This window comes from Lepisosteus platostomus, chromosome 7, assembly GCF_059453375.1.
Source record: "Lepisosteus platostomus isolate fLepPlt1 chromosome 7, fLepPlt1.hap1, whole genome shotgun sequence".
Classification (NCBI taxonomy): domain Eukaryota; kingdom Metazoa; phylum Chordata; class Actinopteri; order Semionotiformes; family Lepisosteidae; genus Lepisosteus; species Lepisosteus platostomus.
Window position 1 is genome coordinate 15,987,575 of NC_142617.1, and position 16,136 is coordinate 16,003,710.

Sequence of the window (16,136 nt, forward strand, 5' to 3'; positions counted from 1 at the left end):
TACTCTGATAATTACTGTGTATTGAAGTATGACTTAATCTGACTTAATCTGTTTTCATTTTTTTTTAATTAAGCAGGAGCCTGTGGCACATCCTGGTTAAGTTCCTATCTTGTGGAATTAACTGTTTGGCGCAGATTTATCAGCAGTAAATAAAAAACCACTTTTCTGTAATACAAACAAGAACTGGATGATCACTTCTGTTTTTGTTAAAAATTAACCTCCCAGTTTTTCGTGTCCGTTTGAAGTGGGCTCCCCCAGCCCTTTCCTTATCTTAATTAAAAGAAAATCCATTTTCTGTGCACAGGTCACTTAGCACCAGTTATCCATCGGTACTCCTTTACTTCTTTAAAATAAAGAAATCATATGGTCAGCCAGAGAGCTGACAACTGAAGCAAGACAAGATTTTAGCTGACTCAGCTAAAGTGCTGGACATGTCTGTAAACCCAGAAACATAGGTTTATAGTGTACTAAGTAAATAAATTAAGGCAAGTTGAGAGAAGCCAGTTCTAGTACTAAGTACTTGGCAAGATTTCACTGGCTCTGCTTACCCTTGCTTGATTGTCAAAAAGCCTTTATTTAACACCCAAGATTTAATGCTATCTCTGCTGTCCAATGTGAAGTCTCTGTAAGCTTAAGAAGAATTACCTTATCCAGACTGTAGTGATGTACCAGTTGAAGGGCGGGCTTCTTCTTAGTGAGCAGAAACATACAACCATTTCAACTTTATTTTCTAGATTTGGGTTTAAATCTTCATTCATTTGAGAAACCATCTAATATTTGGAGGATTGTGTTTGGATGGCATGGCAATGCTGTTCTTACAGTATATTATTTCTTGTTTTCTCCTATTCTGATTTGTTGCAATTAGGGAAGCAATTTCTCAGTTTTTATCTGATCTGTAGTGTAAATGGCCTGCCACTCATCAACCTGATGAGTGCGGTACTTAAATGGTGGGTGGCGGAGAAAGTTGGTCACCATCAGTAGGAATATGCGATCTTTTAATGAATTAAATTTTAATGAATTGAATAAAGAAATCGATCGATTAATGAATTAATGAATTAATGGCTCAAAGGGTGGGCAAGTTGGGGGAACCTGCCTGCATTTCCTCATTCTCCCTGTGTGAGTACATGGGTCAGCACCAAGAACCTATTACCTATTCCAGAATGGATGGGTATGTAATAAAAATGCTGAAGAAGGTTCCACAGCCAAAACGTTGTGTTTTCTCTCTTTTTTTTTTCAGCATGGAATAAACCTATTACTTGTTCCTTTGCAGCCTACGCATGCTGACGCAGCTACCCACCTGGTGTAATAAAAATGGTGATTTGATTTTTTTAATGAGAAAAAGCGTCAAATGTAATGACATTCTGTGCGAAATAATGAAGCACCACTGTTTTTTAAGCATCTTGAGCAATTACTCTTCAATGCCAAGACACTCAATATGTTTTATCACTGCATACTTAATCTGTTTTTCTCCATCCTGACAGTTTTGCAGAAATCACAATGCATTAATGTGCCATATTTAATGGGCAATATATTATTCTACCTTAGAAGATTGTAGGGTCTATAGAAGCCTTGAGCTTACCACATTAGTTGTGTCAATTTGTAAGGAAAAGAATGAAAAGTCTGAGCAAAAAAAAAAAACAGTTCCACTGAGGTCAAACTGCTTCCAGATATACTCTATGTGTATCCAGATAGAAAGGAAGGGTTGAATCCCTTGGTCAGCATTGTCTGATATTAAAAGCAAGCTATTGGAAGACAAGGGACCTGACACTATTTAATGCCCTTTCTCTTTAAAGGCCTTTTCTTCAGTCTGAAACACCATCCCTGTAAAAATCTCCTTTGCTCTTAAAGTGATTTAAAAACATAAAAGCTTCATGTCATGTCATTTGAAATTCTTTTTCTTTTAAATCCTACAAAACGTATAAAAGGTATTAAAATATCTTTTAAACATAAGAATAGTTACAAACAAAGGGAGGTCATTTTGGTAAAGAAGTATCTTGTCTTTTTAGTTTTAAAACACATCCACAGGTTTTTTAACTAATGTCCTCTGGTTCGTATTATGAGTGATGATTCTGAAGGTGTCCACTGGCTTGACTTTGTCAGTTCCCTTGAAGTAATATTTTTTATCAGGTCCCCTTGCAGTCTTCTCTGTTCAAGGCTTTTTCAGCCTGTCAAAGTGGGTGGGATCCTTTGAACACCATCACTGTTACAAAGAATTTCTGATTACTGCGATATTGCAGCAAGTGTGCATTTGTTAGTAAATCTATAAAACTGTTCTCCAACCTTCAGAAAGGAATACTTAAATGTAAGCATTTTCAGGGTGACATGCAGTTGTTTCAGAGTTAAAGGACAAGCAACAGCCATGTATGAATCATTCTGTTTTCCACAAAGTCTTTTAATATTATGCAACTTACAAGCTGTTTGAAAGACATTTTCTTAAAGTTTTGCAAGGATGTACAACAGAGCTCCGCCACTTGTGCTTCTGAAATGTGATTATAAATTAAGCAAAGTACATTGACAGATTATACCTCACCTCCTTATGAGAAATTGAATGGGCTAGTGGAGTCATCATATGTGGTTTCAATGCATAACCAAAGAGCCAGAATATTTATCTTCCAAACCACTAACTCGGAATGGAGCAGATAAGTGCACCTGGATATAGGCAGAGAAGAAATTATAGGTAGTGTTGCATGATTTTTTTTTCTGGAAGCAAAATAATTGTACTGTAAATATACACAAAAGGATGCCAGTGACAGTTCAGCCTATGTTGCATAAAACCTCAAAATATTAACAGAATACTGAATATTATCATTCAGAAATGCTCTCGAAGCTCATAAAGCTGAAGTTGAAACTAAAGGAAAGATTTGCTTTTTCAGTCAATGTTAAATTATCTTTACATTCATTCACTGAAATAACGAGTGTGAAGCAACTGTAAATAGATATGCAACAAATGTAAAATCAAGTTTTAATTCAAAAGTAAAATAGTATTTAATGTGATGCTTAATGCTTGGTCTGAAATGTATTTTTATGTTTAAAAAAACTAAAAAGAAAAACAGTAATGTTTAGGATTTCTTTTGTATTTGTTTTGTAGTCTGATTTTTCTGTAATTGTGAGTAATATAAGGTTTTGTTTTAACAAGGTTTTTTTTGTTTATAAGATTTTTCTCCTTGAAATTTCCATGTTGGAGTCTTGTTTAAAAAGAACCCAAGCAGAAGAGGGAGTGTGCTTTTTCAGCTTACTGATCTGTTTAACAGCAATGTAAATAATTATAACTCTTTTGTTTCTAATGTTCATAGTGAAATAATATCAACCCCAAATCGTTTCTATAAATGGTATTGAAAAACTGTACTGTAAGTGTAACCTAAAGTGAGAAGACACAGGTCTCCTTTATTTCAGTACTGCTTTACATAATCTTGGTCAATAACTTTGGTCAATCAGAAATAGGGTGAGAAATACAGTAGTTGGATGAAATAAAACTGTGGGAATGTGGGATTTATATTACATAATCTGAATTAAGAATAGATATACTTTCCTTTTCATCCAGAGAAGAAGGTTTGTAAATCAGGATTAAAAGGGAATTTCATTTCTAAGATGGCATTGAATGTCACACAAAACAACCTAAAGAGGACTTGTAATTAGTTGTGCACATTAGTTGTGCACAACTAACAACTAACTAATTAATGTGCACATCCTAACTATGTAGGAACATAGTGTGGATTTGTAATGATACCAGAGTGTTGTATACACATCTCTTGACATAGCACATGTTATTTTATGTTTAATTCAGCCCAAATGGATTTCAGGTCATCACTGTAACAGCAAACTGCTGCATTATAATTAACGATGCTCTGTCTTTACATGAAGGGTGTCACAGGAGTTTATAAAAGGAAACAGATTCCCAAAAATAAAGTGCTAATAATGTATATTATTATATATTATTAATAAAATGTAATTAATAATAGTTGTTTAATTAAAGCAAGACAAATCATTTACGGATAAGAATAGAAAAAAAAAGCAAGAACAAAAATTTACAGTATCTCCCAGCAGACTCACCACTAATAGAGGCACTAATACAGGCTTTGAACACAGGAAACTCTTGCTATAAAACAGCTGACAGTTATTTCCCTCACACAATTAGGCCTTCACCACACTAACTAGTCTCCTCACAAGTGCTACAGTAAGTTTAAATACTCTAAACTGAACCTCCAGTTCCCCCTGATGTGGGATATAATTTCAATCTACAGTATACAGAGGTCAGTCGGGGTATAACCTTTTCAAAATGGTTGGCCATACAAAAGGCAAAACACAATAGAAGGCAGTTGTGAGTCCACAACATAAAATATGCCAAGAAAGTCACAACAAATAATGCAAAACATAAATGGTAAGACCAATAATAATAATGCACATGTATTAATGAGCTCTTTCAGGAATGTGATGAAAGCAGAAAAAACAAAAACAATATCTCATCACATACCAGTGTTACTATATTGTAAGATAATAATTAAAATTGTTTTGTAATAGTGTAATAAATGCAAATATTTGGATGCCCAGTGAACAGCACAACCTTTTTGCTTGTTTGTGTAATTTTTCACTGCAGTTGAAAAAGATTACAGCACTGCAAAGCAGCTTGAAGGATACATTAATAGGATAATGCCTTCAATTTGTCATACTTTCAGAACAGTAGCTGTCACATTCCAAGGATCACACACGTTGTGTTTACTTGTGACGCTCAGCCAGCTTTTCTCCAGTGCCTTATCAAGGGAGCTAAACAGAGAGCAAATTAAAAGTCTGTGCGTTTGTTCAGATGAATGAAGTGGAACAGCCTGAAAAAATCCTCCTGTTCCAGTTGGCTTCTTGGGTGTGGGTTATTAAAAAAACAGATTAAACTGAACTCCACTTGGAGATTCTGTGGCTTTAAGGACCTGTTCTTGGAAAACAACAGAACCTTGAAAAAGTCCTTATTTGATTTCTGATTTACCTTAATTGACATCTTACAATGGATCATACATGTTTGCCTTGGTTGAAAAAAGTCCTGCTTAATTTTATTCTGGGGCTTATATTTGTTACTGGCGTGCACAGGTATTTGTTCCTTGGTTTCTAAAAATAATTTATATGTCATTTAAGTTCATGTTGACTTTGATTGCAGGAAATTATTGCAGTGGACTGAGTTTCCAAACTTATTTATAGAAGTACTGCAGTGCCAGCAAGTAATTAACTGCATGATTAGTATTGTAATAATAGGTTAAGAGTGCAGAGCTGCATCACCTTGAAGCTGCAAAGGAATAAGCAAGGTTAATTCAACTCTGAAAAATAAAAAGCAACACAAAACACAAAAAGAGAGGGAAGGATCAGAAATATGAGCAAAGGGGTGGAGTTGACAGGGCAAAACAAAGAATGGTAATGCTACCAGAACTACCAGACCTGAATCTATCAAAACTTCACCACCGACAAGCACATAATTCCTTACGATTATATAGCGCTTTTCTGGACACTCCACTCAAAGCGCTTTACACATAATGGGGACTCCCCTCCACCACCACCAATGTGTAGCCCCCACCTGGAAAATTTGACAGCAGCCATAGTGCACCAGAACACTCACCACACATCAGGTATCAGTGGGAAGGAGAGCAGAGTGATGAAGTCATAGATGGGGATTATTAGGTGGCCATAATTGATAAAGGCCAATAAGAAATTTGGCCAGGATGCGGGGGAACACCCCTGCTCTTTTCGAGAAACACCCTGGGATAAGAAAGGTTACGAACAAGAAGAGGCTATTCAGCCTAGTCTGTTTGGTTGTAAACAGATACTGTAGTTGATCCCAGGACCTTGTCCAGTCTTTTCTTGAAATATGTCAGTAAGGATATTAACTTCAACAACATGGCTGGGTGGCTTATTTTATCTTCCTACAATCCTCTGTGTAAAGAAATACCCTCTTTTCACTTTCATGTAGTTGTAGCTTGAGTTTGTGTTTCCCTGTTAATTATGAAGACGTCCACTGGGTTGACTTTCCCAATGCCCAAGCCAGTTTTGAATACTGCAATAGTAATAAAATAATGATAATAATAAATGGCAACTTTATTTTATATATCGCCTTTAAAAGTGGCTTTACAGAGAGAGGTTTTGAGTCTAGATTTGAAAGAGCTCAGGGAATGAGATATCATCAGGGATAAAACTTCCAGAGCTTTGGGACATAAAGGGAAAAGCCCTGTCACCCATAGAGTGCAGATGGGCTTGGGGGATACACGGGGGACCAGGATTTCCTGAACAAATGGAGGTGGGGAGTAAATCTGACAGGTATTGAGGCCCAATCCTTGTGGGTGAGGATTTTGAAGTCAACATTAAACCTGACAGGAAGCCAGTGCAAGGATTCCAAGACAGGAGTAATGTTATCTCTTACTTCAGTTCCTTCACTGTTTACTGTTCGAAACCAGAAGACTTTTAACTTGCAAGATTAGGATACTCCTTCAAACCTTTTGGTTTAGTAAATCGGTATGTGACAGTGTAGTATATGATAAAACAGACAGATCCTATATGGGAAACGGGTGTTGATGTGCTCAACTTAAAAAAGCCTCCATTTCCAAACATTTTTCTAATTTCCGTTATTATTTTAAACTTACAGTTATTCTGAAACACAATTAGTTGTCTATGTAGAATGTACGTGGCTGAAGGCCAATAAAATAGTTGAAAACAGACAGATGTTTAGGTTCTGCACAGAGATAAAGCATTTTTAGCATTTCCTTTAAATAATGTTAATAATTCATGTAGCTTGTGTGCCTTAACTTACATTGTTGACTTTCCCTTGAAGTTTCAATCTAGTTCCATTATGTTTTAATTGAGGAAACCCTGGGTATTATCCTTTAGCCATCTTTTAGCCCGAAACCCTGTGTGCCTCACAACCCATCCCCCACCCCTCTTCCCACAAATCTCTGAGTGCGTTGCAGCACTTGATGCAAGTGCCAAGTTCATTCATGAAACAATATCAGCATGCCAGACTGGTCAGGGTAAACGTGATGGATTTGCAGCATGTGACAGCTAGAGGGTAGCTGGCAACAGTTACAGGTCTTGTTACTACCAAATCAATCCAAACAAGCCTTTAAAATCAAGCTTAACTACAGCAAACCCGACCAATTTCCTCTGTACTTACTCTCGGCTTTATAAATCAATGCTAGGGAGGATTTCTGTTCAATTAATAACATATTTTAATTTATTGCAAGTTTCTATGAAGTCAGACACTCTTCTAATCAACAAATGCATGGTTTTTGAGAGGGCAGACTTTTTTTTTCCCCTTGAGGTGTAGCTACTGCTATATTAGTAATTTTCTTTGTGTATATCGGCCTGGCTGGCAATGAAGCCCCGAAGGAATGCACAGGGTTGTGCTCTGATTCTGAAACTTCAAAGGAGAAGTAGAAAATAAGTTTTAAAAAAATGTCTCGCCTTTTAACTCAATTTGAAGTCAGGCAGCTAAGGCTAGCTGTAATGGAGTTCTACAGTTCCTCTCTTATATCTTTCTCTCAGCTGAATACAATAGCTGATCATTCATTTGCCATAATTGCTAAGGTAAGAATCAGCTTACCTGGCAGGATATCAAACGTTACTTCTAGGTAGGTGATCTGCAGAGTTTAAGGAGGGAAATTGCAAGGTTGCATGTTTTAATTCAACAAAAGACAGTGGGATTAGAGAATCTGGAAATTAGTGCTTTGATACTGTATACAACTATTAGACCTGTAAACAGACCTTTTAAACAGAATATATAAATGACAAAATTAAAACTGCAAACAAATGCTGCTCGTTTGCTGCATTGACAATGCCTCTCACTGTAGATACTGTACATGCACACATACAGTACATGTATTTTGTACAGTGTATACAGTGTGTCAGAAGTTTGAAAATATGCAGTGTAGCTGTGCTCCTGATTTCCAATGTCCAATAGTACCTTCAAAGTGGTTAATTCAAACATAGTAATTTGTTTAAATATTCCATTGTTTTTTTTTTTGTCTGTCCTGCAGGGGGAAATAAGCTGAGGAATCAGTTTTTCCGTTTGAACTGGGCTTGGATTTCTTTGGAGAAGGAGTACTACGTGGTGGACGAAGAGGCCAAGTTTCTGGAGGTGGTGCTGAAGCGGCGGGGTTACCTGGGGGAGACGTCCTTTGTCAGTAAGTGGGCAAGGTGAAAATGTTGGATGATTTCCAATAAGCTCGCCTTTGACACGGAACTCCTCCCAAAAAAGAAGAGCAAAGCAAGGGTCTTGTTTTTTCAGCTGATTAGCCTCTAAGCCCGGGTGAAGTTTAAATTAGTGGTGTCCACAGAAAGATATTTGCTATCTTTGCAATGGGAGCTGACATTTTACTCTTGAGGACTGAATAACAGAAACTCTGCTGCTTTGTAAGCATAATACCCAGCACCTCAACACAAAAAAAGCATCTTCCAGTCTTCAAATGCACTGTAAATGCTTAACTAAAGATTTTTTTCATGATATTAATTATTAATTAAAATTATTAATTAAAAATAATTTGTAATCTAACTCTATCCAAATGTGGCTGTCTCACACATATACTTGCAGGTCTTGCAAGATTTGCGCATTACATTATGTTTAGTTCATTGTATTTTGTTATTGGTTTTTGAGGCTTTTCCTTGACTGCAGTTAAGAGAGCATCGCCCTTACAGAGTCATCTGAGAATCATCATATTATACATTTTTGTTCCTAAAGGATATCAAATCATTTAAATAACGTTTAGCTGACCTTTTTATCTCTTGTTGGTTTGGATTGATTTGCTGGATAAAATTCTATTATAAAACACTGTACGACCATTTATAGCTGATTAGCTACTGATTAGCTAGCTACTTTAAGAGGTTTAAGAAAGCCTGACTACAAAGCAAATGAAACTTAAATATTCACTTTTTAACCATAGAAAGATGCAGTTCATTTGCCGTCTTCTTTTTAAGCTGTTCTAGTTAGCACATATAAAAGGTGTACTGTATTAGAAGTGACTTTTAGTTTTGACTCTAGCATTTCTTACCTGCTAGAATGGCTGGATAAATTACTGTTGAACAGTTTATTACTAAGTGCTAAGTTAAGGGAGAGAAAGATGATTTTTTGTAAAACGTTTTTAAATTTTTGATCAAAATTCTTTTATGTCAATGTTATGAACATTACAGTGTTCTGTTAAAGAAGCCAATGACAAGAGCAAATTTAAAATTTCTCTCTTAAAACTGGTGGGAATAAGCCTATTGTGCTTTATAAAAAAGTGCTGTGTTTATATGTTCAGCAAAAAAATTCCAAATGCCTTTGTGCTTAAAATACGAGTGAGTTTTACTTTATGCAGTTTAATAGTTGGGATTCTCTGGCCATGATCTTTGATTTACAGCCAAAAAGTATTTTGACATTTAAAACTGATTCAGTTAAACTAGAATTGCATTTGGAAGGTCTGTTTTGGAACTGGAACCCCTCATTTTACCTTCTGACAAATGTATTTTCCCTTCTCAAAACTATTTTAAAAGGTAGCTTATTTTTCTTTTGAGAGAACATGAAAACTTACAGTTGTTGTTTTTTTTAGAGGAGGGATTTTTTTCATCACCTGCCTATCACCAGCAGGATGAAAAGCTTGAGTTACTGTAGGAGGAGAGTAAATACAGCACTCCACATCTCCTTAAATGAAGCTTTTGACTTTCAGCTTGCTGCTCCAAGATCCTTAGCCTGTGCTCGTTACTCACAGGCTGTTGCATTAATCTTGAAGTATAAACTTTTAGTTCTGAAAATAAATGAGGACTCCTAACGTCAGAGAAGGGAGTCTTACACAGACTGATGATCCATCTTTTCTAGTGCTGATTAGGCAGAGCACCCAGTCAGTCTACACAGCAAATCTCTTTTTATCATTAGTGACTGTTATTTATGTAACCCTACCTAATGTCTCCCATACCGAAAGACAGAATGATTAGGTGTTCACATAGATTTTAATTTCTTTTGATTTTGCTAATTTGGTATTTCTTCAGGTCTGGAAAAGACTGCAAATGTTCAGACTTTAGAGTGGAAAAAAATTATCTATGGTAGAACAATCATATTAATATACTGTACATGGGCGACACTGGGGTACAGTGGTTAGTATTGTTGCCTTGCAGCTCTAGGGCCCTCCCTGGGCTCCATTCCCAGGCTGGTGGAGTTTGTATATTCTCCCTGTGTTCATGTGAGTTTTCACTGGGTGTCCCAATGTCCTCCCACAGTCCAAAGACATACTGGTAGGATAACTGGCTTTCAACCTACTGATAGGTAAATACTGGTACAGTAGGTTAATTGTCTTCAGGAAAAAGTTGTCCCTAGTGTGTCTATGTCTGTGTGTGCCCTGCAGTGGACTGGAGTCCCTCTTTGTGCCTGTTGCTTTCTAGTATAGGCTCCAGCTCCCCATTCTGAATTTCATGGGGAGCAATCATAATTTACAGAAGACAAATGTTACATGCTGATTCAGTGTACTTTTAGTTGGCACGTGAGCCACAGTATTCTGGACATACTGAATAATATTTAGTACTTTAGTCAATACCCCAAAAGTAAGGCATTAGAGCAGTCTAATCTTGATTAAATACAGGCATAAATCAATATTTCAGCATCACGTACCAGAACTAAAGTCTTAACCAAATAGTATCACACAGGTGGGAGAAAGATAAACTTAAAGATAAACTAAAGAAGTCAACACAGGGTCAAATTTAACACTAATGTTTCTTAAATCTTAAAGAGTTTTATTTAATCACTGTCAGCAGCAGCACTGAAGTTACCAGCTTTGTTGAACTGATTTTGGAAGGCATAACCTCAGTCTTGTCACAGTTTAGCTAAGAAAATTCTCTTGTTTTGGTGCTGACTCCTGGTGGCAATGTTAACCAATATTAACTGTAAATGTTAGCTCTAATTCTTTCAAGAGTTGACTGTGCTATACCCTCTATTTATCACAATGGATTTTTCTACTGCAGCTTTAACAAAGAAAAGTGTGCTCACAGCATGTTCATGAACTTATTGATCCTAAGGGAATCTGACTCCTACTGCAAGAATAAATATGGATGTGAAAAATCATTCATTTTACTCAAGGGCTTACTTTGAAGATTTTTGCAAAGTTTGATTTTTTTTTCAGTGTACATATACTGTTTGAATCTTGGCTGGATTTTTTAAAGCTGTGTGAACCAATGAAAAAATTAGATATTAGTGTGGGTTTTGTGGCAACAGTCCTTAAGGCTTAATGGCTTGCGATGCTCATGCATTTACAGCCACGCATAAGCAAAAAAGTTACCATCTTGACCTTAGCAATAGCCACTGAGGTCTGATGTTTTATTAAAAGCCAGTGTCCTGCAGTGTGGCGCACTGCAATCAAAAAGAACTCGGCGAGTTTCTGTAGCGTACAGCAGCTGTCATAACAGCCCAGACAGAAGGTGATCTGCCAGCTCTGTAGCTTGAAGTTGTTGAGATCAAACACTTTTCAGCAGGCATGGTGGGCACCCAACTGAGCGGGAGACCAGCTTAAAAAAGCGAATGAGACAACGGTGATGTACGTGTAGGGGCCTGACTGACAGAGCTGAAAATGGCCTTATGTGTCAGGGATGACAGAAAATTGATTATCCTGTCCCATTGGTAGACATAACCTTTTAGAAGCAGACCCTGAGATGAGACCATCCATGTGACACCATTTTCTGAAGTCTTTCCCTTGACAGCAGAACAGAAATCTCAGGAAAGAAGTTTTTCACAAGGCCTTTGATGGCTTTACACTGGAACTGATGGCATTACATTGGCTAGAAAATTTTTATAGGACCTTACAATTGTGTGTTTTGAAACTGGAGGTGACTGTATTAGCTCTGAATTAAAATAAATCAGATTTCTCTTTTCCATCGCAGTTTACTTCTATTCTCTATATGCTGGAAAGCTTTGTCCTCCTCGGATAAGGGAGATGATGTTTGGGAAAAGCAGAACAAAGGCAGGCCCAGTGGCTGGCCTCTAGGTCTTTGATTTTTTTTTAAAGCAAATTTAAAAACATGTCTGTTTGTAAACAGTAAGTGTATATGAATTTACATGCGTTCTGCAGGCCTTTCATTGATGGGCTTTTCTTGTTGATTCCCTGACAGGCATTGGCACCAAGGATGGCACAGCGGAAAAAGACAAAGATTTTAGGGGGAAACTGCAGAAGCAAGTGCAGTTTAACCCAGGCCAAACCACGGCAATGTGGAAAGTTCGGATCCTGACTGACCAGGAGTATGAGCAGTCTGAGACGTTTCAGATTGTCCTGTCCGAACCAGTCATGGCTGCTCTAGAGTTTCCTGAAATTGCCACAGTGGAGATCCTTGACCCAGCTGATGGTAAGTCCTTCACTTTTCCTTTTTTTCTGTTCGACGTTTTGAAAACGCAGATGCTTAGTTTAAACATAAATCGCCTTCACTTCAGAACCTACTACAGCAGTGTCAACACAACACCAGATAATTCCCTGTATTTTACCAGTTTAGTCCGCTAATAGGTAGAAAGAGGCAACAACTGAATTCTTTGAAACATTCTTGTTTTATACTTGCAGCACCTAAATGCAGAGAAAGGAGCAAAGGTGAGGGACAATTCACTCGGCATGTTCTGTCTGAACAGTGATAAAAGGGATCTAGAGCTTATCCACACCATTAAAGCAGAGATGGGGTTTTCAGTTTAAAAAAATTTTGTGTTATTGCAAAAAGAGCTTGAGGGGTGACTTTTATCTATTTAGCGGCCTTTTGAGTACCTCTGCCTTAACATTTCAGAAAGAGATCCAACGTTCCTCATTTGATGCACAAATAGTATTATAGTTATTCTGTTAGGTGTGAAAATGTCTCCAGTAAGGTTTTAACGAATACTTTTTGCAAGTTTAAAGAAGGCTTTAAGGGAGGGGTGGGCCAGCTTCATAACAAAAAACATATCTTGTTTTTTTTCTCCTTTCTCCTCAATTTTATGGTAAAAGGTGACAAATCGAATTATCTCACAAAAAGATGAGAGCACGTCGGTTTGACAACAGGTGCATTATACTGCAGACATGAGTGGCAGTAGGTTCACCAGTTCTCTGTTGGGAAGTATGAAGTACATGGTGCTCTTTGACCTGTTTGTTTAATGCTAGTGTTTCCCTTTCATCTGCCTTCCCTTCTCTGCCACAGCACATTAGCTCTGTTGTGTCAAATCTTAACAGGGCTTCTGTCTAGGTCACTGCCAGATTTACAATCCAGAATGGCACCCCATTACCTCTCACCAGCAATAAAGCTACAGCACCATGGTATTGGTCTTTGTCTTCTGCAGTGCCCGTAAACTAATACAAAATTATGTTTTGGAATATATTAGCATCTTCAAAAACAAGGATTCAACTTCATTTTTATTTTTCAATTGGAGCTCAACTTAATATCAGTCTTCCAGCGGGAGTCCCTGTGGGGTTGTCAAAAAATAAGCAAACGTCAAAGGCTTTTGTACTGTAAATAACATAACAGATACAATTAAATCAATTGTAAGGATTTTGCTTTTTAATTGTTTTTAAACAATACAAAGTAAGTTAGCCCAACCTGGTGCTCTGTTCATCTTGGTTAGGTTCTGGTTCACTACAGCTCTTGCCAGGGTTAGTCTCATTCTGAAAATGAACAAATGGATTTACAAAGTAGAAACGCAATTACAACCTAAATACAATCATTTTATGGACCAAATGTAAATATAAAAGTTTGGAGTAGTAATCTGGTCTGGAGATGAGGCATGCAATGCTGGAGTGGGTGAAAACATTACCACATCACCAAAAAGGTCTAGTGTGAAGGTGGTAACCATAAGATTGATGTACTCTTGTGGTTACTCAGAAGGCATGTGTGTTTCAAAAGATTAGATGTTAACTATATGTACCCCATTAAGGAAATATCTTGCTGCTTCAAAGTTGACTGAAGTGAAGGCTAAGTAGGCCAGTGGTTAAAGTCAAGAGCTTGTTACCAAGAGATTTTTGTCTCAGGCTCCAGCTCAGGCACTTGCTTGCTTTGTGTTGTCCTGAGAAAGTTGCACAATCCCCTTGTACGTATAATCAAGGTCCTGTCGGTAGTGACATTGCAGCAATACTTGTTATCTAGTTAACCCCTTGGTTTCTGTAAATTGCTTTTGCTCAAAACATACTGTAAACTCAAGAAAATAACACTGCCACCTACATTACTGTTACCATATTAAATTGTTAGGTGAAATGTTATGTGAAAAAAGGTAAGGCCTTCCTCTAAGAACGAGAAAACATTTTCTTCTCCTAGAGCAGTCTGACCTTTCAGGTAATGCAACATTGGCATTTAGCAGATGTAGAATCCCATTTCTACCCTTGCAGATTATCACCCAAGGGATGCCACATTACATTAACAGTTTTATCAATTTAAATGTATAGGAGGGAGTCTTCATTTCAAATAGCAGAACGTCTGATGTACTTTATATGCTTCAGTGACAGCATATATCAAGTGGAGGAGTCTCTCTACTGTTTATCTCTGTTTAAAAGCAGCAATGTTTGGGGTTGCAGATTACATGTTCTCTTAGAATCTTTTTTCCTTTACGTGATCTTATTGTAGTTTGCCTTGAAGCACTGTAAAAATCTAGGGGTCCCAAGGGGAGAGATATAATGAAACCTCCATTCCTTTTTGAAAGGTAACAAAGTGTGAATAAAGAAGTACTGTAGGATGATTCATCCCGAAGATGTTCAAACAGAGTCATATCAAAGGGCCACCCTAAGTCCACACTCCTTGAACTGAACATTTGCTGTGATTTCCAGCTGTCTTTTTTAAAAATATGTAAGATCTGTATGGAATTAAAACATTGACCCAACAGCAAAATGTCACTGCCACATTCTTAGGTTTCAGATCAGTAAAAAAGTTTTCTTTATACAGTTTTGGAATTGTGCTTTTAGAGTATTTTGGCAAACATTGGGGATGAGCAGTTACAATTGTGAACAAGAGTCCTGTAGGTAGTTTTTAGTTAGCAACTGGATACAACCACAAAACAGATGGTTTGACTGATTCAGATGGTGATCCGACTGATCCAAATAATTATTTCACTTGAGAAAAATGACATGGAAGTAGGATTAAATATCTGGAGTTTTCCATTGTTGACTTAAATAAAGTTGTCGACTAAACTAAACTAATTGTTGTCAACTAATTCACTGAAAAAGTCTTAGACACAGTCAGAAGGTATACTGCATGCATACTGTGAGATTCAACAATTTGCTCAAACCCTCCACAAGTTTTTTTCTAACTTTATATTAATACAGCTTAGTTTGGGTTGGAAAAAAACCTAGCTTTTCATGTAGCAATTTTAATTCACTTTAGTCATATTCATCAAAATATCTGAATGCAACAACTCAAAGTTGGCTTTACATGATCAGCCAATATAGAATGTCATAGTAGCTACACCTTCACAATTACCAGCTCAATATAAATGGGACTGTCCTTATTAACATAATTTGTTTCTCTGTAGACATCCATACAGTTTAAAAAAGCCACTTAAGGATTCTCACAATAATACACAGCAGAGATTATAGCAATATTAGTAGTAGTTATTGATGATGATGATGGATCAATCATAAAGAGGTTCCTCTGAATTTCAGATCTGCAATTTTCAATTGCCAGGTGACAGGCAAGTCAAAAGTTTGATTTGATCACTTTTATATATTTAGAACAGATCAAAACCTTTTGATTGCAATCTCTGCCTTGCCCCTTGACAGATTTGTTAACATTCCAATCTGTGATGAATCTAATTGCTCATACAGTTGCATTTATAAAAGATAGCTTTATTGCTGGCTCTGCAGTGTGTTCAAAGAGAATCATGGAGTGCTCATGCTGGCTTATTAAAGTTCCAACAGCTCCTCAGGAGAGCTTTCATTATCACTTTATTAGTCTTGATCTCTTACTGATTTTAAGGGGGCTAAGTAAACTTTAAAAACTCATGTGCATGAGATCCATCTAATAAAAATTAAACATTGTGTCAAAAAAGATATGAAGGCAAAACCCTTGCTTAAACCCTAAATAAATCAGTTTATCATTATAGTACTTTTGAGCTAATCATTTGAAAAAGTTACTTCTGTCACATTATTGACCGAATAACAGCTCCACAAAAAGTCAATTTTCTTTAATTTGATCCAGAACCTAAGAGATGGTAAGTCAGT

General features: G+C 36.9%; 1 protein-coding gene across 1 annotated transcript in view; it reads left to right on the plus strand.

The window, feature by feature from the left end:
- Positions 1 to 16,136, plus strand: part of LOC148658383 (FRAS1-related extracellular matrix protein 2-like) — a 100,253-nt gene that overhangs the window by 36,738 nt on the left and 47,379 nt on the right. Inside the window, exons 3-4 of the mRNA XM_088639494.1 lie at positions 8,004 to 8,150; positions 12,094 to 12,324. Of these exons, the coding sequence (XP_088495620.1) occupies positions 8,004 to 8,150; positions 12,094 to 12,324 (378 nt within the window). The remainder of the gene's footprint in view (positions 1 to 8,003; positions 8,151 to 12,093; positions 12,325 to 16,136) is intronic.